Source organism: Ctenopharyngodon idella, chromosome 22, assembly GCF_019924925.1.
Source record: "Ctenopharyngodon idella isolate HZGC_01 chromosome 22, HZGC01, whole genome shotgun sequence".
Lineage (NCBI taxonomy): Eukaryota > Metazoa > Chordata > Actinopteri > Cypriniformes > Xenocyprididae > Ctenopharyngodon > Ctenopharyngodon idella.
In genome coordinates this window covers 5,941,870-5,962,572 of record NC_067241.1, presented here as the reverse complement: position 1 = coordinate 5,962,572, position 20,703 = coordinate 5,941,870, and the positions used below count along the sequence as shown (strand labels likewise).

The 20,703-nt window shown below is 38.6% G+C and overlaps 1 protein-coding gene across 14 annotated transcripts in view; it reads left to right on the top strand.

Annotated features, from left to right (window-relative positions):
- agrn (agrin) overlaps positions 1-20,703 on the top strand; it is a 261,972-nt gene that overhangs the window by 100,063 nt on the left and 141,206 nt on the right. For 11 of the 14 annotated variants that reach the window (XM_051879042.1, XM_051879031.1, XM_051879030.1 and 8 more), the window contains one exon: positions 11,366-11,404. In XM_051879042.1, coding sequence (XP_051735002.1) covers positions 11,366-11,404 — 39 coding nt within the window. Of the gene's footprint in view, positions 1-3,392; positions 5,261-11,365; positions 11,405-20,703 lie in introns of those variants that run through there. The other 3 variants (XM_051879038.1, XM_051879039.1, XM_051879041.1) reach the window with 3 other exon arrangements.

Genomic DNA, 20,703 nt, shown 5'->3' with positions numbered 1-20,703 from the left:
GATATGTATCGAATCGTGATATGAGGGCATCGTTACATCCCTAACATTGAATGATTATAGTATTAGAGTCAAAGGCTTTTTTATTATGTAACATATACGTTAAATACACTATTTAAAACAATAATACATTATAAATATAAATATACTATTGTATCACCCAGCGCTAATTGCTACCATTCTCATAAAGGTAGTTAAACTGCAGTTGAGGCAAACATAAGCTGCGAACAATAGTTATCCATCCGTTTTCTCAGACTTGTTTGGATTAGGATCAGTCATAGCAGAGCAGCAAAATGGGCAGTTTGAATCTGGCAGATTGACAGTGATTTTGATTCCGACATCTGTCACATGAAGCCCATGGGCTGTAGGAAACGAAAAAGAACCATATGAGAAACAGTCTCAAAACTTGAGTTGTACTGGATTGATTAACATTCAGTGGAAATCAGGATTGGAATCTCGCCGTATGGTTTTTGGGTAACCGAGTCTGTAGAAATTGACTGTAGATATTGAACGAACAGCTTCATCTCTGTGATAGCTCACACCTGGATGCATTGTCGACAGGCGCTGTGCCTCACCGAGCAGCAGGCCAGTCGGCAGATGTGTTCTCACGTTAAATTACGCTGATGTCATTTCCTATGGGTAATGTCTCTGTTACAGTTACATCGGCACTCCGGCAGACAGCACGAAGGAAAAATCCCCACTTTCCCACTTCTTTTGCTGGGTGGCGTCGCTTTCTATTCTTGTGAGCTGTATGACAGAGCAGGGGAGTAAGGAACTCCCAGCTGTAGGATTCCAGAGTAGATCTGGCTGGAGGTGCAGTTAGCTCATTCTCACCCAGTGCCTGCTGGCGGTCTCCACCTCCCTTTTAATCTCCTGTCTCTCGCCTATTTTTGACTGCTTGTGCAATGTAGTATAATGAGTGGAGTACTGGGGATCTGCTCATAATCAAAACAGCCTAATTTATTGATGATAGTCATCACAATAAGACATTCAACCAGCTGCTGTGAAGGAAGCTCCGTGGCTAAGAGTCTGTTTGAGGCTTGGAGGAAACTGTGTTTCTCCATTGGTGAAACGATTGTTGAAACTGACGAATGGATAGAATGGTAAACAGATGGGCAGAGGGATGGATATTTGAATAGTTGAATGAATGAAGGGTTAAATGTTTGGATGGATGGATGGATGGATGGATGGATAAATGGGTACATGAATAGAAGGATAGATGAATGGACAGGTAAATGGATGAGCAGAGGGATGGATATTTGAATAGTTGAATGAATGAAGGGTTAAATGTTTGGATGGATGGATGGATGGATAAATGGGTACATGAATAGAAGGATAGATGAATGGACAGGTAAATGGATGAGCAGAGGGATGGATATTTGAATAGTTGAATGAATGAAGGGTTAAATGTTTGGATGGATGGATGGATGGATGGATAAATGGGTACATGAATGGAAGGATAGATGAATGGACAGGTAAATGGATGAGCAGAGGGATGGGTATTTGAATAGTTGAATGAATGAAGGGTTAAATGTTTGGATGGATGGATAAATGGGTACATGAATAGAAGGATAGATGAACGGACAAGTAAATGGATGGGCAGAGAGATAGATATTTGAATGAACAAACTATGGACAGTTGAATGTTAAGATAGATAGATAGATAGATAGATAGATAGATATCCCTGTCAAAAAACAGAATCTGAATCTGAAAACACTTCAAAGTGAATCTATTTTAAATTTCTCAGGATCTTTCAGTTTAATAACTAACTGCTCTTTTAAAATAGATGAAGTGCACCATATACCTTACTCCTATTCCTTCAATCCTGAAATCAGCTCGCATGCGTCATACCAGAAACATGGCAGAAGGAAAAGTAGAAGCCGATAAAAAGCCTTGAGTCTGCTCGTCATGCAAGTGCGGGAAGTGCAGAGAGTTTGTGGTTGTTTCTTAATGGAAGTTGCCAGCTGAGAGAGCACACTGAGAGAGATGTTAACCTTCTGAGATAGCATGCACATTAAAGATGCATTACAGAGCGCTTTGAAGTCAAATTAGGTCTTATTCGAGTCATGACAGAGGGTGTGTAGAATCGACCAGATATGGCGCCCTCTTCTGTTTCCTTATTGGTCCATGGGTGTTTCAGGTCATTGTAGCCTGCATGAACGTCACTAGATGCCCAGTTGTCTTATTTCTTATGTCTGCGTGTCAGTCTGAAGGGAGATTAATGGCCCTGGTGGAGTGTGGGTGTTGTTTAAGGGTGCAGCACCACAGCTGGTGAGTGAACCTAGAACCCTGTGTTGGAGGCCCAGCTGACCCCATGTTCTCTGCTGTTGTACATCAGGGCCTCAATTCCATGGGACCCATAAAGTCAACGAATAGGCTGTGTCCAAAGAGATAAACAGGCCTTGATGCGGAACGGAGTGTAACCTTGTAAAAATGTGTGTGTGTGTGTGTGTGTGTGTGTGTGTGTGTGTGCGAGCTTGACGGGTATCCAGCGAGGGGTGGGTTAAGAAACAGAGCATATAAATAATTGATAATATGTACTGGCTTCTTTGTGAAGATGAACATCCATTGTGTATATGCCAGTCAGTATTGAAGGTGGGGGGTTTTAAAAAGAAGCATTAGCTGTCTGTGCTGTTGACCTCATTATGTGGCTTAGAGCATAAAATAAACATTCATAGGCGAGAAACCTAGTGAAATAATGCTGTGGATTAAAAATACATTTCTCACTGATCTTTTGCCAGTATATTCATTTTCAGTTCTACTGAATATTCATTTTTGCTTTTATATTTCACAGTACGACAGATGAATTAAAGCATGGCATGGTGTCACGAGAAGATGAATCTTTTTTTTTTTTTTTTTGACAATGTTTTTGCCTGTTGATTCCTATTGCATTTTTTTATTCTCAGAACCATCATTTTTGTTCTTCATTTTCGAATACTGTTTTCCTTAATAGCTCATATCCTAATGAGCCTAAGGTTTGCGATTACAGTTTAGTACAATTGGAGTAGATTTTTGGCTACACTCTCCATTAAATCACTTTTACATTATATTTTCCTTAATAGCTCATAGAAAATTACCAAAACTGAGAATAAATCTTACAGATTCTCTTTCTCATTTAAACCACAAGGTTTGCAATTACAATTTAGCACAATTGTTGGCTACTCTCTCCTTTAAATCACTATCAACTCAAAAGGCTTGACATGTTTTTGGTTCAATTGCCCTTTTGTGTTTTCGCTGTCATTCCAGCTCCCCCCTTTAAAACACTCCCAAGTATTCCCAAAAGCTTTTATTCTCGGTTTCCCCCTCCCTCCCTCACTGCCTCCCCCTTCTCACCCCTCCCAACCCTTTGTTAGAGACAGCCCCTCATCCACTCCCCCTCTCACTGTCTTCTCCTTCATTCGAGGCAGAGAGAGGGAGTCATGAGCGCCCGTGCCGTAAGGATGCAGAGAACACGTTCTATGCATTGTTTATTGTAACGGAGAGGTGGACTAAGTGTCATCGGCCAGTTTGTTTTCCTTTTTTCCTGCTTTTTTCCTCTCAGGCTCCACTCATTTGTGCATGCCGCTTCCTGGCTCATTGGCTGAGAAGCGCTGGCTGAACGCAGGCAGAGTACCTGCTGCCTGGGGGATTTTCTGACATGAATAGCGGCGATCAGAGTGTATGTTTTGGCTGGAAGTGAACACTTCCTCTGAGGCTCAGCTGGACCGAGTTTAAGCCCAGGACACAAGGAGGAACACCAGTGCAGGAATGGATGATTAAGAGAGCTAAACGGAGAGAAAACAGCTTCTGACTCCAATGAAAAGAAATGAAAATGGAAGAGCCACTTTTTCCAGAGTGACAAACAACTTGGCTGAGTCCACAACAGGAGCTTGTCTTGTCTCGGGAGTTATCTGCTAAAAAGGACTGAGAACTAACAACACTGTCCAAAGCAGTTGTCTCGTTTGCTTTACACATACTGTGGCAATCTCAGCTGTTCCTCGTATCTTGTTTCCGGCTGCCCGGATCAAGGAGCGCGCCTCTGCGCTGAGAGCAGCATCTGGGGGAAGAGTCTACTCACCAGACACCCCATCTTTCGACTGTACGCTTCATCCGAAGTGCTTTCTAAAAAAGAGCGGAGGTCGCCAAAGAGGACTTGTGTTGAAAGAAGGGGGGGGTTGAGGAAAAAAGACCCTACTGCTCTCCGGGGCATATGGTCGAGCTGGTCGAAGACAGCTGCTGACTCTCTGTGGGCTAATTATTCATTCATTCAGGAGATTCAGCCTGGGGCGGGGGGAGAAAAGTTTCGACTTTTACGACCAAAGACAAGCCTAGTGTTGCAGTTCTCTGGAGAATTTGAGAAGGGGTCACTCTCCAAAAGTTTGGATGTTGTGTTTGTGTGTGTGAGGCTAATGACTCCAATTCCAGCTTGTGAGCAACTGAGTGTTTCCCAGGACAGAAGGCTAGAATGATGCCTAGCCACACCCACAGTGAATCCTGACACATGCCACAACGAGAGCAGCCTGGCATCTTCATGCCGCTGTCGGGCACAGACAGGTGGCAGCACATCCTGAAAGAAGGGAACACCATTGTGCCATAAAAAATTACAAGCGCCCCTAAAGATGAATCAAGAGCCAATTCATTACTAATTCACCAAGCCGTGGAGTTCTGTGCTTGCGGATTTAAAGTACAAAGTGCATTGGGGATTGTTTGCACTCACTTGTCCGTGTTAGCAATCTAGGCCAGGGGTCCAGTGGAGCTTTTGTCAAGCACACTCAAGAGAACTTGCACACTAACCTTTCATGACAAACCACCCCTGTGCTTGGGAAAGAAATGGAGGAATTGCTGGAGGGTTGGGGACTGTAAGATCGGTACCTTTCCAGAGCGGCTGTAATTTGGAAACAAAATGCGTTGCTTGGAGACTGATAAAAGCATTTGTCTACGTTTTTCAGGAAGAAACTGCGATAAGGAGCACCACTGGAATTTAAGCTGAAACCGTTTAAGGATTTCTTTCATCTATCCTTCTTCTCTGAGTCTGTTTTTGGAACGCTTGCCAACTTGGCGTACTTTAGGGAAGGCGCGGAGTGGAGTATGACTAGTTGTCAGTACCCCACGCCGCCCCCAGAGCGGGACCGCATGTACCAACACAAAGTGTCGCTGGTCGTGCGGTACTTCATGATTCCTTGCAACATCTGTCTCATACTGCTGGCCACTTCCACGCTCGGCTTCGCTGTTCTCCTCTTCCTCAATAACTGTAGGTCACAGTTAGTGAAACATGACGTTCAGCGTATGTATATATATATGTGTGTTTGTGTTTTTGTGTTTGTGCATGACCCCGTAGAGGTTTTCACCTGATAAGTTTCAGAATGGTGGTTCTTTCCCTTGTGTGCTCTGTAGAGTTTTCTTACAGGAGGCAGAGGGAGACACACTGACGGATGGATGGTTCAATAAGGATCGATGGCAATCAAAAACTAATCCCTAATGCGTAGGCTTCGATCCCCTGCCTGACAGTGAAATGATTAAGGATGACACAGATAAACTGTCCTCATCCTACAAAGTGCTTGAGCGCTTGTGTCTAAAAACACAGCTCGGTAGCATTCTGTCATCCCTGAAGCAGTGGTATTTAGACTGCACAGTGGGATAAAGGGGGCAGATTAAATGCCTTTGGATGTGAAAGCTTGGCATTAGCTTCAGTGCTTACTGTATCTGCTTGAGTGAATCGGCAAACGCTTTGGTGTCTTAGGGTGCCCCGCCAGCCGGTGTGTGTTGCCAGATAAATTTGGCACTGTGCTTACAAAGAAAAGATTGGAGACGAAACGTGAGCTTCAGAGCATGTCAAAATGCGCTTTGATGACATGGAGCAGCAGGTAACACTGCTCTTTTCCTGTTTTGGATGTATTACTATCTCTATTCGTTTTTATCTGGCTTTTTGCATCGCTGCATCCCGTGTTTCTTCCTCTGTGAATTTAGAGTTCCAAACCATAGAATTGCGCTATCTAAGACTATAGTATGAATTCGTAGCAGAAAGGTAAACATATATATTTTGTAAGGATGCTGTGTTACAGAAGAAAGTTTAATTGATTAGAAAATGGTTTTGCTATGCGTCGGTGCCGATGGCTCATTAAACTCTTTATGAGATTGAAATTGAGATGACCATTTTAACAGGAAGCTTAACCTATTTTTGGTCTGTTTATACTTGAGTTTAGTGAATTTTTTTCTGGTGTCACGCAAGATGCCATGTGAAGTTGTACCAGAAACTATTATTAACTTTTACAGACATGTGTGTTGATATAACACAAGGTACACAACAAAGTTCACACTGATTCCCACTCTGATTTAGTGAAGGTCTCACCATGGATTTGAGAGATAGCAATTCATAGTTTAGGCCATTTAACACTGTTAAATATTTACATATACGGATATATATAACATCCTCCTATGTAGAGTAATAATATCCCGGACGAGCCCCCATTAAATGTAATAATATACACCTTTTTGTATAATAATATGTTTAGTATTGCTAGAAGAAAGGAGAAAACAGTGAGGGGAAGCAGTGAGAGAGAGCATTCAGCCCTATGCGCCCTCTGTAAACCATTACCTTCCTCATTTCTCATAATCCTACCTGTGCCCTCACTTAAAGAGATCCACAGTCCCTCTACATTAGATCTATATTAAAAGACCGAAAAGGGCCCTTCATGAAATTCTGAAAATGTGCCCTCTCCATCCCTCAATAAAGGAGTCTGAGTGTGAGGTTCATTTATAAGCCGACCATGTCGCGAAATCGATTTAATCCAGACAGATTCCATTAGATTTAAACATAAACTCAGTTAGAGCACTCCATCCCTGCTCCTCAAAGAAGAGTAAAAAACAGGATGGAGTGAAAGGAGTACCATTAACATGGAGAGGTGCATCGTAGCGTTTGAAAGCTTGTTGGAGTGGGATACAGACCAAAGGTTAGTCATTTCCATTTTCATTTAGCAGGTACAGAGAAGAGAGGCCACATAGGAGTAGAGCTGCTCAGCTCCACAACCAAATCCATCAGCCCATACATACACATCAGCAAACTAGATAATAAAACAGAACGGGAAAGAGGAGGACAGACACTGAATGAAAACATATGGCCGGCATATGTGCACAGATATTTACTGATATGACAGCCTGCCTGACAGTTCATGGTGAGGTCTATTTGGGGTAATTGCAGATACATAAACACAATTCACTTGATTCTATAATATAGCGATTTGTGTTTAGTTATCCTGCAGGTAACACTTTATTTTAGGGTTAAATTCTCACTTTTAACTAGTTGCTTATTAGCTTGCATATTACTAACATATTGGTTGTTTATCAGTACTTATAAAGCACATATCAATGTCTTATTCTGCATGACCTTATTCTACATCCCTTAATCCTACCCAATACCTAAATTTAAACGCTACAAAAACTACCTTACTAACTGTTAATAAGTAGTAAATTAAGAGTTAATTGAGGCAAAAGTTGTATTTAATAGTGAATGCATGTTCCTTATACTGAAGTGTTCCCATTTTGCAAGATTTAACTTGCTGCTTTGTCATCTATTCTCAATTATTTCAGTACTTTGTGAAATTATGTTCTTCGCTCGTTCTCATTTTGAATTTTTGTTGAATAGAAAGAATAGTTTACATTGACCTAATGCTACTGTACTGTACTGAATTGTGGTTAATCAGTTAATCTCACTTTTCCTGAAAATGTTATGTAAAAATGTAACAAAAAGTGATATAGTATCATGGGGTGACATTTCTCCTCCCTATTTTCAACAATATTTAACATTTACATTTTTTTTTTTACATGACTCTCTGAATACTAATACTAATTGGTCAAATATTTTTTGTTTAAAGACCTCTAAACTTTAAAATTGTCAGCTGTCCCTGGTATCCGATATCACAGATTTGAGTATCTAAACAAAAAAGAATTGCAATGTTATTGCATTGTGACCCAAGTATCAATTTAATATTGTATTACGAGGTGTATATATATATATATATATATATATATATATATATATATATAGTCCAAACAGCATTGGACTCATTTGATTTTCATTGTAGACACTGAGACACAAATCTTCTTTTGTGATCCACAGAAGAAACTAAGTCATATAGGTTTGGAACAACATAAGGGTGAGAAACCGTTTTCATTTTTGGATGAACTATCCCTTTAAGTAAAGCAAATGGGCTTGAGGTGAACTTTGTGTTGGATTTCTCAGCCATGTATCATTTACATGTAAAACAAATGTTCCCGTGAGACCTGCACAGACAGTTGTTTTGTCCTCTACTGCCACTGGACATATAAGAAAGTCGAGCTGTGCACAGGGTTATGCATTACAGTATGTGAGCAGTATATGTTTTATCTTTATGATACACATCTGTGTGTGTGTTATTCACCCTCAGCTATGGCGCTGTTTCCCGGAGGATGAAACGCTGTAACTGTCATGATTGACTCTCGGTCCAGTTCAACAGACACTTCATTATTCAAGGAGAGAAGCACAGCAAGCCGTTCTCTCTTTTTCTCTCTCTCTCTCGATTCCTCGTTCTCTCAGACCTCTGTTTTTCTGTCTCTCTCTCTCTCTCTCTCCAGTGCCGGCTCTCCAATCTTCCTTGCGCTCAGTTGTTGACAAGCAATTTGAAGTGAGCCTAAAATTAAACTCTATCCTGGCAGTTGGGGGTGCTGGTGAAGAGAGGAGCAGAGATTCCAGCTCCGGCCCTGTGTGTGGGAGTGTGTGTGTATGTAAGCGCAACCAGCTGGCTGGGCAATTGATGTGATAGTTTTGTGGCGTTGGTTATTTCCGCCTGCAGAAAGCAGGGTGTTGTAGCTGCACTTTAGCTAGATGGCTTCATGCGCATGTTGTCGAAAAGCCGGTTCTGTCAAGAGTAATAAGGTACGCGAGTTCAGTGTTTTTAAAATCACTTCAGTTTGGAGGAAAGTTAGACTGAGTGGGGTCGCTTCCAACTTCTGTGGCAGTTCTCGCTTTCAGTCAGCGCTGATTTTAATGAGTTTCAGCCCAACATTTTTGGCTGGTTTTGTAGTCTGAATATTTTAACATTTATTAGTGTAAGAGCTTAAAGTGATAGTTCACCCAAAAATGTAAATTCTGTCATTATTTACTCGACCTGATATCATTCCAAACCTGTATGACGTTCGTTTTGTGTGGAACACAAAACAAAATATTTTGAAAAATGCCTGTGTGTGTGTGCGTGTCCATACAATGAGAGTGGTATTAAAGGGATAGTTCACCCAAAAAATGAAAATTTACTCACCCTCAAGCCATCCTAGGTGTATATGACTATCTTCTTTCAGACGAACACAATCGGAGATATATTTAAAAATATCCTTAGTCCTCAAAGGTTTATAATGGTTGTGAATGGGGGTCTGCGTTTTGAAGCCAAAAATAGTGCATCCAAAAATAAAGTGAAGCGATGCGTTTTTGTAAGAAAAATATCCATATTTAAAACTTTATAAATTCAAATAACTAGCTTCCAGCGGACGACCGTACGCAGAATGCGCAAGTCGACCTGCGCCAAATGAGTAACCCCCTGACACGATGTATGACGCAGGATGTAGGAGTATTGTAAGCTTAGACGCCTCTCGCGGTTCAAACAAATAGGGCTGTGCAACAAATTTAAACTGCTCTTCTCTTATATCAAAATCTGCCAACATTTCTCTTTAAAATTTCTTTTAGACTTCTAATTCGTGACCGGTTTGCATTCGGGTCAAAGGTTGCTCTTCCGTCCAAATCGACTTGTGCATTCTGCGTACGGTCGGAAGCTAGTTATTTGAATATTGGATATTTGAATTTGAATATTGAATATTTATTTGAATATTGGGTATTTTTCTTACAAAAATGCATTGCTCCGCTTTAGAAGGCCTTTATTAACCCACTGGAGTCATATGGATTACTTTTTTTTATGGATGGATGCATTATTTTTGACAAAACGCGGCCCCCCATTCACAACCATTATAAACCTTGGAGGACTAAGGATATTTTTAAATATATCTCTGATTGAGTTCGTCTGAAAAAAGATAGTCATATACATCTAGGATGGCTTGAGGGTGAGTAAGTCATGGGATAATTTTCATTTTTGGGTGAACTATCCCTTTAAATGTTGTTTTGAACCCCATTGACTTTCATTGTATTGGTAAAAACTTGGTAAAAAAGTATCTTCTTTTATAAAAGTTCTTTTTGTTTTTTTTTAATCTTGATTTCTCAAACATTATTCTATAACCATGCAGATGTTCCAGTCCCTTGAATTGGCTCATAATGAAAATAAAAACGCATGTTCGAGTCTCTGTAATGTTTAAAACGATAAAGTTGTTGCCTCCTTCACGAATGTCATAAAAATGCTCTATCACTGACAGACATAAAATTAAGTCAGTCCCTAAAATAAAGACAAATTTGCTCATCCATGATATGATATAGTAGTATGAGCTTAGAAATAACCAAGAAAAGCGACAGGAAACAACTTTTGTTGTCAAATTCACAAAAAAATTGTCAAAATCTTTCTCCAGAACACAGCTTTGTTTGTTTTTGGTGCATATTGGTATAAATTCATCTACAACAAGTTTTAGTTTTGTATTAAGCAATTTTTAAGGGTCGCTTCTTGATATAAATTCTATTGTGATTCCATCTTACTGATCACACATGGACTACCATTCAAACGTTTGGGGTCAGTATGATTTTTTTTTTTTTAATACGTTTCTTATGCTTACCAAGGATGCATTTATTTGATAAAAAAAAAAAATACAATAAAAATATAATAATAATAATTGTGAAATATTATTACAATTTAAAATAACTTTTTTGTATTTTAATACATTCCAAAATTAAATTTATTCTTTTGGTGGCAAAGCTGCATTTTTACTTCAGTTTTCAGTGTCACATGATCTGAGTTTAAAAGAACAGCATTTATTTGAAATAGAAATCTTTTTTTAACATTATAAATGTTATTACTGTCACATTTGATCAATTTTGATCAGTTTGCTGAATAAAAGTATTAATTTCTTTCAAATGTTTTAACAGTAGAGTATAAGTATTATGGCTATAAATTAAAAATTGTACTTTTTACGTTCCTTTCAGTGCTGCAAGGGCATTACAGCAAACAAATTTCCTGTGGTAACTTACAGCATGTCACTCCATGGATGCTGTCGATTGAGCTCAAGTTGTGTTTAACCCGGAACATTCCTTTAATCTCATATTCCAACTGATCTCTCTTAATCTATTCTTTTTGAGATTTAACCTCTGTGAAAGAATTATGTAGTCCACTGTCCACCCACTCATTCAAAATGACTACTGACCACCTGGGACTGTCCGGACATCTTCCTTTTAACTAATGTGCCTCTCTCTCTTCTTCCTCTGCAGATAAACCTGTTCACTTCACACCGGCTCATGCTCCCGATGGTAAGTCCCATAAGAATTCTCCTGACCAGAGTGTTTTCAACCTGCCCAGATAATGATCTCAGCTCAGGCCCGTTTGCAGTTTGAAGTGGGCGTCCTCACCGCGTCGCTTCCCATTGTCTGCTTGTGTGTAGCCTGTTAACATGGTCAGCGAGAAGCAGGGAGGGTCTTCTGCTTTGATGTAGAAATCTCCTGACATCTTGATTTATCTGAACTGGTGGGATGCAGGGTGGCTGACTTCTTGGGTATGCGGCTAAAGTTTTCCCCACGAGACGCAGCTCTGTTTATTACTGAAGCTGATTAGCTGCTTGCTTTAGCCAAGTTTATGAATATAAATCTCAATATTAAATGAGGTGTTGTTTCTCTCGTTGTCACCATGCAATGAGAGTCATTAATTATACAACAACAATTTATTGGCAAATGGCATATCTCTGCACAGATTAATTGGGAGAAACAGCTGGTTTCTCCACTCTGTTAATGAATATTTATATGCGACAACATGAAATGGGCTTTGGAGGTTACTCCTGAGCTGCTGGCAGTGGCGATGCTTCTCTTTATGAGCTGAAGGGATCTTCATTATGGACACCGTTGTAAATACTCAAACAAAATAGCTGCATGTGTGTGGGTGTAGTCGGTATTAATGCGCCGAAATTACATGTCGTATAATTAACTCCAGTGCACACGTGCAAACATTTTGAAAGTTTTCAGCATGGTTGTTAATACCGAACCAGACCTGAATGTCCAAAGGAGTAGCAAACAAACCATAATAACGCTCTGAGAGCGTTCACTTTAATTTTTACATTTTTTGTGTGTATGTTTTAGTCAGTGTTTTTCTTTGAAAAAATAAAATTATTTAAATTTAGTCAATTTTTAGTCATGTTTTATAGATTTGTTTTAGTCTAATGAAATTTAATTTTATATTAAAATTATAGACAATATTCATTAGTGTTATTTTAGTATTATTTAACTTAGTTCAAGTTCACTTGTGCATTTGTACAGATATAAGTTGAAATATTATGTTCATGTTGCGTGTTCATGTCAGTGACGTGACAGTCTTTTTTTTTTTTTTTTGTCCAAAGCCTTAATAATAATAAAAAACAAAGATATGACATCCAAAGTATGTAAGGTAGTACAACTAGATCTCTTTTATTGAATCCAAAAGTTTTAAATTATTTTTAAAGGTATTTTAAAGATTTTGAAGTGTCAAAAGGTCATTCGAGTTTAACCGTCCAAAGGCCAATACAGCCATTTCATTTGTGATTAAAATATCTTAAAATGTAATAAATGTATATAATTTTTATTCTGGCATGATTTTATAACATCATATATCAACATAGTGCAAAATGGCATTAAAATTATGTGTAGAAGTCGCTTTGTTGTGAGAAAGAATGTCCGGAAAAATGAATTTCATTCGGAGTAACCAATATAAAGGGACCATTTTGGATCAAGTCATGCGGTCAATATAATGCGACAGGATGTGACATCATTCAGACACCTGCAAAGAAGCAAAGTAACTAACTCTCTCTTAACTATGAAAAATTCATGTTTTCACTTGATCATACGCATGTCCTGAAAGGGCCGAAACATCAGGTCATTCGGTACAACCGCTATAAAACATTGAAAATGTTGTAATATTTTAAAAACTTGTACTAAATATAAAATGTTTGATTGTCCTTTTGCTAGCTAGCTAGATATCAGCCTGTTAGCATTGTTTAAAAATATCGTCATTTGGTATAACCAAAAGTGTCATTTGGTTAAACCGAATGACTTTTTTGGTGACAAATTTAGTGCGTCTTGTAAAAACTGACAAAAGCAGTGTTAATTGATTATAAAAAAAAAACACTTAATCTCATTGTTAACACTTAATAAAACTTCAAAATTAATTATATCTCCATTATGATTTTTTTTAACCCTTTTAAAAACCTTGTTCATTAATGACCCATATATATCTGATTATTCTCATAATCTGCGTTTGAGTGAGTTAATTGACCCGCTAGTGAATCACTTCAGTTCACCAGTATTATTTCACTGTTAAGCTTCAGCTCAAGTTGGTCAATTCCTGACATTGACTATGATTTGGACAATTTGAAACAATCACGATCTTTGCAGGGTTTTTTTTCTTTTTCTTTTTTCTTTTTTTTTTTGGTGTTCAAAAAACATTATTAGTGCCCTGTTAATATTGCATTTTTTCTTATCACAATTTAGTCAACAGTATGATTTAATTTAAATCATTTTAATTAGATTCATTTTTTAGATTCAATTCATTTTTATAATTGTTTACAAAAAAACTTTAACAAACATTTTTATCGGTAGATTAAAACTGCATTTGAAGAAACGACCCTGCTGGGTCAAGGCTCGATTTGCGCATTAATTGCACAATCACCTGCTTCATAGGATGTTCTGTCTGAGGGTTTGAGGAAAGGCTTCTGTTGAAAATCCAGCTTTGAGATGAATTTTATTCCACAGCAGCAAAAAGACAATAGTTATTATCTCCTTGAAACACTGTCCATGCGGCACTGCTTGGTAATTATGTTTGATTGATGTTTTGATTAACCTTACTCTTTACCAAGAGATCGGAAACTCGTAAAATGTTACTTAAAATGTATATGTCTGACTCGTAGAGAAATAGAGGCAATATACACTTCTAACTGCTTTGTAATAGAAGTTTAATGACATTAGAGATTGCTTTGAAACCCTGCAGTTCTGAGAGAAATTGCGAGGTGCCGAGTGAAATCACAAAACATTCCCCCTTTGATGCTTTCCGAACCTTGGGCTATTGATCACACCGCACATTTTCGATACATGGATGTTTCTTTTTCCCCGTCTGTTTGTTTCTGCTCTAGCTGAGTGTTTAAAAGCCACAGCCAGCTCTTAATTACATTTCTGATTGTTCTGCAAGTTCTCAAACGGTCAGTTCTTTATGTGCCAGGCCTTCACAAGCCTGCAGAGAAGCTCTCCTCCAAGCTATCTCATCCCTTGCCCTGCAGCCGCTGTCTTCAGAGGCCATTAAGCGTCAAGGGAGATTGGTTGTCCAATTACACTTCCATCCCCAATCCTTCATTGCCATATTAATTCGTTACAAGCCTGAGATGTACTTATATAAAAGCCTGTGCATTAGGAAAATGAGCATGAGAGGGAAAACATGTCCTCCGTTGCAAGGGCATAATGACATTCCCAGACCAAATTATCTACAGCTATTTAATTAAATGGAATCACATCACCGACATCCAAGCATCCCGCTACTACCAGCACAATTGAAGTATTTCCCCTTCAAATAACAACAAACCAATCAGTATTAAAGTTTCCCTCACTTTTGAAGCGTATTTGTATGTGCAACTCAATAAAAGATGTTTGAAACCTGACAAAGCAACCTTTAATTAGCGCCATTTTGTAAGCCGTTTGTTCGCTGTCTTTAAGCCGATGTCCTTCAGAGTTTCAGCCGCTCAAATCGCCATGTGAGAACGCTGCCAGATTCTCAAACTCAGGACCATGTTGCCCACACAAAGGTCATTCGTGTAAGATTTGGCAGAGCTTTGTCCCGTTAATTATCTCTGTGGCGTTTTGAAAAGTTGGCTTGAGGAAAACATCTTGCTTTCAGTAAAACAAATGTTCGTTTGTTTATATCCAACCCACTTACAGCATTGTGTGTGCCAAGCGATAAACTTGAGGGTATTCTGTACTTGGAATGCCCTTGGTTTGGCCACATATTAATGTTATTTTTAGAAGGAGTCAAAGAAACAATGACAAGATTGTATTGGCTAGTTTATAACCATAAAATCAGATGTTTGACTGGTTTAAAGGTTACGTATGAGAAGATGTCGCCCCTAGCAATAGGTCACCTAGCATTCCCGCTTTAATTTGGGTCATGTTGGAAATGAGATGGTGAGATCTGGACATGGTAACTCAAACCCTCCTCGCTGTCTCCTACACATCTCGGCGTGTGGTAATGAATACACTCCATCTGAATGCAGCCTTCCGTTTGGCGTTCGTCGCAGCGAGTTTTCCCCCTCGGGGCCGAGCTGTACCTGCAAAAAAACATAATAGCAGATTGAATCGAGTAGGTGGTGGAATGTAGGACTGAGATGTTTATGTGGGCCCGAGCTGCGGACTTACTTTCAGAGACCCTGCCAAACTTTCTTTAGCTTTGAAAAGCTCAAACGGCTTCTTCGGGAAAGGGGAAATGATAATAAATAAAAGGCAGGGCTTGTGTAATTTATTCAGCCATTGCTGTGTTCTTGACAGAAGGAAGCAGAATTAATTATTACCAGTCTCTTATCTTAATTAAATCTTTTCATGTCATGGATTTCACACAAAAGAGCCCGAAAAATCATGTTCATCTCCTCTTTTTTTTGGTTTTCCCGAGGACGGCGCGTATCAAGATATCAAATATGTGGCATAAATTCATCTGGGGATTAACTGTTATACCTAACTTCAGCTCTTGTCGAAGTTTTGAAGTTTGTTGTTACGCCGGGAAGTTTTGTTGCCCTCTCTGCTGTCTGAACATGAATACAACTGTGTGAAATTCTCGAGAATGACTGTCTTTATAGTTCTGTAGAATCAGCATTTGCTTGCATAAGCAACAAACAGAAGAGCTTGTCATGGAGAGGAAATTGTCGAGGTGTGGGCACAGCTTGTTTTGATATTAATCTGTCTAACATATTCTTGACACAACTCAGCAGTGTACAGAGCAGAAATGGAAGCTATTGATTTCTGGAGGAGAGAGATGGCAAGTTTACGCATTGAGGGTAAGAAAGTAGATCTGAGACGTGGCTGGTTTGTTTCAGAGGATCATGAGGAAAGCAATTCATATTGACATTCACATCAGTGAGGTTTTGTCACACCTCTGGTTTTACCTGGACTTCAGATTGAAAATATACACTTATAGCCTTTTGTGTTCAAGTCAGACATATAAAACAGTGTCCCTGATAACAAAAAGAAAGGTTTTGCAAAACATTGAAAACATTTTCAAGCCAAGTTTCAAATTAACGACTGTAAAAATGTCATGTGGTGTAACCAAGTAAAAAGTGTGCATTATATATCTGGAACTAACTTTGCCGTGTCATAAAAAGGTCAACTGATCTGATATTTTAAGACTTATTGACCTTGACACACAGTCATGAGGGTCTCCAGGGGTCCTTTCTGTGATATTTATCTTTTTTGTCTTCCTTTTTCTGCCTTGTTGTTACACAAAAATATTTTTAAAATGTCACTCAAATCATAAAAAATTATATAGGAATTTCATTCTCAGAATAGTTGTGTTACCCTGACAATTTTGTCCCCAAAACATATCAAAATTAACATTAATTCAGAAATTAAAAAAACAACAACTTGCTAATCATAGAAGAGGTGAGTTCAAGCCATTGTACACTCTGTATGAATGGCAATTTTAATGTATTTTTGAATATATTCATTGATTGGACAAAACAAATAGCATCATGTCATCGACCTCTTTGTCACCAATTTTAGGACCTTCAGATTGAGATCCTTCCTTTAGCATCTCTAATCTTTTCACTTAGTGTCTGCACTTTAGTTGCTTCCTTTAATAACAACACAAACCAAAACAGCGGCAGAAGGCAGTGCGCTAAAGATCAGGTCTTAGCGAGAGGAAGACATCTTCTGATGTAGTTTTGGATTTAATTATCATAATTACAATGCATAGCAGTAATGCATTTGGGATGATGATGAAACATTGAGTGCTATTTCTGAAGCGTTCACAGATGCATTAGTGAGGCAGAAATACCTCGAGATGCTGTGTTGTATGATTAATGTGATCGTTTGGCACATAGATCCAGGGTTCAGATGTTGTTGACAGGCTTACAAGGAAATGTGAAACGACATGATGGGACCGTAATGTGGGGGCAATCCCTATCGGTTTTTTAATTGTTAATCGCACCCGTTAAAATTAGAACGTTCACTAGTCTCATTATGAAACCAATTATGTCGCATACACTTCAGTTTTTATTACATCGACTTTCACTTGTCTTTATATTATTGTATTTGTTCAAGACTTGAGTTATGTAACAGATCGTGCAAACCATTTGGCATTGTTTTATAGATGTTATTCCATTGTACTGAATGGGCAAACAGTAGTAGATAATATTCAGCGTGTTTTGGCGTATATATTCACACTTACACACATTATCACAGTATTGTATCAGTATTTGAACACTAGTATACTTCTGACCTTGGCAATTCAGTAGTATTATTTATTTATTTATTTATTGCTTTAAATAATAAATGTTTTTTTAATTTAGATTCAAGGCACAGAAAAAACCACAGTTAAAATTAAAGGGTTAGTTCAACCAAAAATGAAAATTATCCCATGATTTACTCACCCTCAAGCTGTCCTAGGTGTATATGACTATCTTTTTTCAGACTAACACAGTCAGAGATATATTTAAAAATATCCTTGCTCCTTCAAGCTTCATAATGGTTGTAAAGGGGGGAGGGGAGGGGGAGGGGGAGGGGTAGGTAGCTGGCAAAATAAAAACAAAAAAAAAACAAATGCATCCATCCATCCATCATAAAAGTAATCCATATGACTCCAGGGGGTTAATAAAGGCCTTCTGAAGTAAAGCAATGGGTTTTTGTAAAAAAAAAAAAAAATCCATATTTAAAACTTTACTAACTAATGACTAGCTTCCAGCAGATGCCCCAATGCATCGATTTGTGGCGAATGCGGAAGCACAGAGGATAGAGCAAAACAAAACACCGGTCACAAATTAGTCTAAAACAAAAAAATTTAAAGAGAAATGTCGGAGGATTTCTTTATAAGAGAAGAGGAGCTTGAGTTTGTTGTCCAGCCCTATTTGCTTGCACTGTGAGAGGCGTATCAGGGGTACATACATCGTGTCAGGGGTTACTCATTTGGCGCAAGTCGACTTGCGCAGAATGCGTACAGCTGTCTGCCGGAAGCTAGTTATTTGAATTTATAAAGTTATCAATATGGATATTTTTCTTACAAAATGCATTGTTTCGTTTCAAAAGGCCTTTATTAACCTCCTGGAGATGTATAGATTATTTTTTTATAATGGATGGATATATTTTTTGGGGCTTCACTATAAAGCTTGGAAGAGCAAGGATATTTTTAAATATATTTCCGATTGTGTTTTTCTGAAAGAAAAGATGGCTTGAGGGTGAGTAAATCATGGGATCATTTTCATTTTTAAGTGAATTATTCCTTTAAGGCTCTAAATGAGTTCAGTGATTCAGGTCACTACATGGTGATTATGTCAAAACATAACCAACAACACCTGATCATTCCTCTTAGCTTGTCTGGCTGTTATAACTCAGTTACAGCAGCCAGCCAAAATTAAATGTTAAAAATTCAAGGCTCAAGAGCCCAACTAAAGCAAACACTGACCACCGTAATGGCGACTTAAAAATTGTGACTCTTTCCTTCAGTGATTCTGCTTGTTAACATCAGGTGTCTGTCCTTAATGATGGTCAATCATCACTCAATTAATCACTTAATTATCTCATTAACTTTAACACTTCTTCAGTGTTCATTTTAACACTCTTGAGTGTGGACTCAAACTCTGAGGAGAGTTCATTTAACACTAGGGTTTTTTCTGGTGCTACAACACAACATTTCGGAGAACATGCACTATAAATATTTAAAATAAAGAAAAATTTGTGATATAAAGAATTAAAAGCCGTAATACACAGATATTTTTGAATAACTGTGAATAGAAAAAGATGCTTTTATCTTTCAGAAAGTGTAGTTACGGCATCTACCAGCAGGGGCTAATTGTGGCTATGCTAACCAGCAAATCGCTTATCTCTCTCCCGCCACAGTACTTTTACTTGTTGTGTCCTGTAATAGCACCTCAATTTGCTTCACAGAAAGACTCACTACTGTGTCTTGCTTGTCAGATTTTGCACAGTAGTTTTTTATAAATCATCTTCATAAAAGCAAATCCTCACAGCAGGAGGGCCGCTGTCCTCTAAATTGTTTGCTCCGGTTTCTCTGTCCAGTCTACTGTAACTATAAGGCGAAACTGCTTTGTAATTCTATTCAAATGTTCCAGCGGCAGCAGGAGCAGCACAGTCAGTGTTTGTGCCTGGACTGCTGCTGACATGATGGAGTAGGTCTGCATGAAGAGTGCAGGAAACCATAAATCTCCCTGTTTAAACCCCCAAAACACGATCTTTCCCCTTCTCTCTCTTTCTTGCTTGCTAACAAAAACAGACAAGGTCTTTGCACCCATGGAAGCAGACCAGCCTCTTTTCCTTGTCATGCAAGACCCGATATCATACCGGACAGTTGTTTAGGCCAAGTTGTGTGTGTTTGCGCCTGTCCATTGCCTCCGGTCTCATATACCCTAAAGAAGTCCAACTCATTCTCATCTAATTTGTATTGTTTCCCAGACTTCCCCTTAATGGCTTGTTTGACATGTGTGCTCCGCGCCACTGCACACAATTATGACAAGGTGCTTAGACAGCCCGGCGAGGCTGGAGGCCAACATTTCTATTGACACTCGCTCTTTTACGGCAGTGGCCTGCCGACAACCGAGAGCCAGCCGTCGCCTTGAGTGATCGTGATAGATGTGGCTATCTGTGCAGGTTTGGGCGTGTGTTCATGTGCATGTAAACTAGCATAACTTTCCATCAAGAAGCTGATTGCTGAGTATATTGCATGCAGACACTCCTTTTTTGTATTATATAGTGCTGGAAGAGTTTCTGTATCAATATCAGAGGATGAAAGGGAGAAAATGAGAGACTCTGGCTCTCAATGTGTGGACAAGTCGGTTGAATCCAGTTGAGATAGAGTCCACTTAGGATCCTAAAGCAGTTTTGTTGGCTGAAAGAACTTTTAATGGGTACTGTATGCAGCACATCCATAGAAATCAATAGAGATTTTCAAAATTCAAGTTTTTGAAAGAAGTACTCAAGCTAGGCTGCATTTATTTGATCAAAAATACAGTAAAAACAATAAAAAAATTATTTATTTTTTTTTGTACATTTTAAAATGTATATTCCAGTGATGGCAAAAATTTTCAGCATCCATTAGTCTACTTTACAGTGTCACATGATCCTTAAGAAATAATTCTAATATGCTGATTTTGGGGCTCAAGAAACATTTCTTATTTTTGTCAATGTTGAAAACAGTTGTGATACTTTTTTTCAGGATTCTTTGAATACAAAGTTCAAAAGAACAGCATATATTTGAAAAAAAAAGAAAGAAATTGTTTGTAACATTATCAATGTATTTACTGTCACTTTTGTTTTATGCGTCCTTCTGAATAAAAGCATTGTCTTTTTAAAAATAACCCCGAACTTTGAACGGTAGTAAATATATT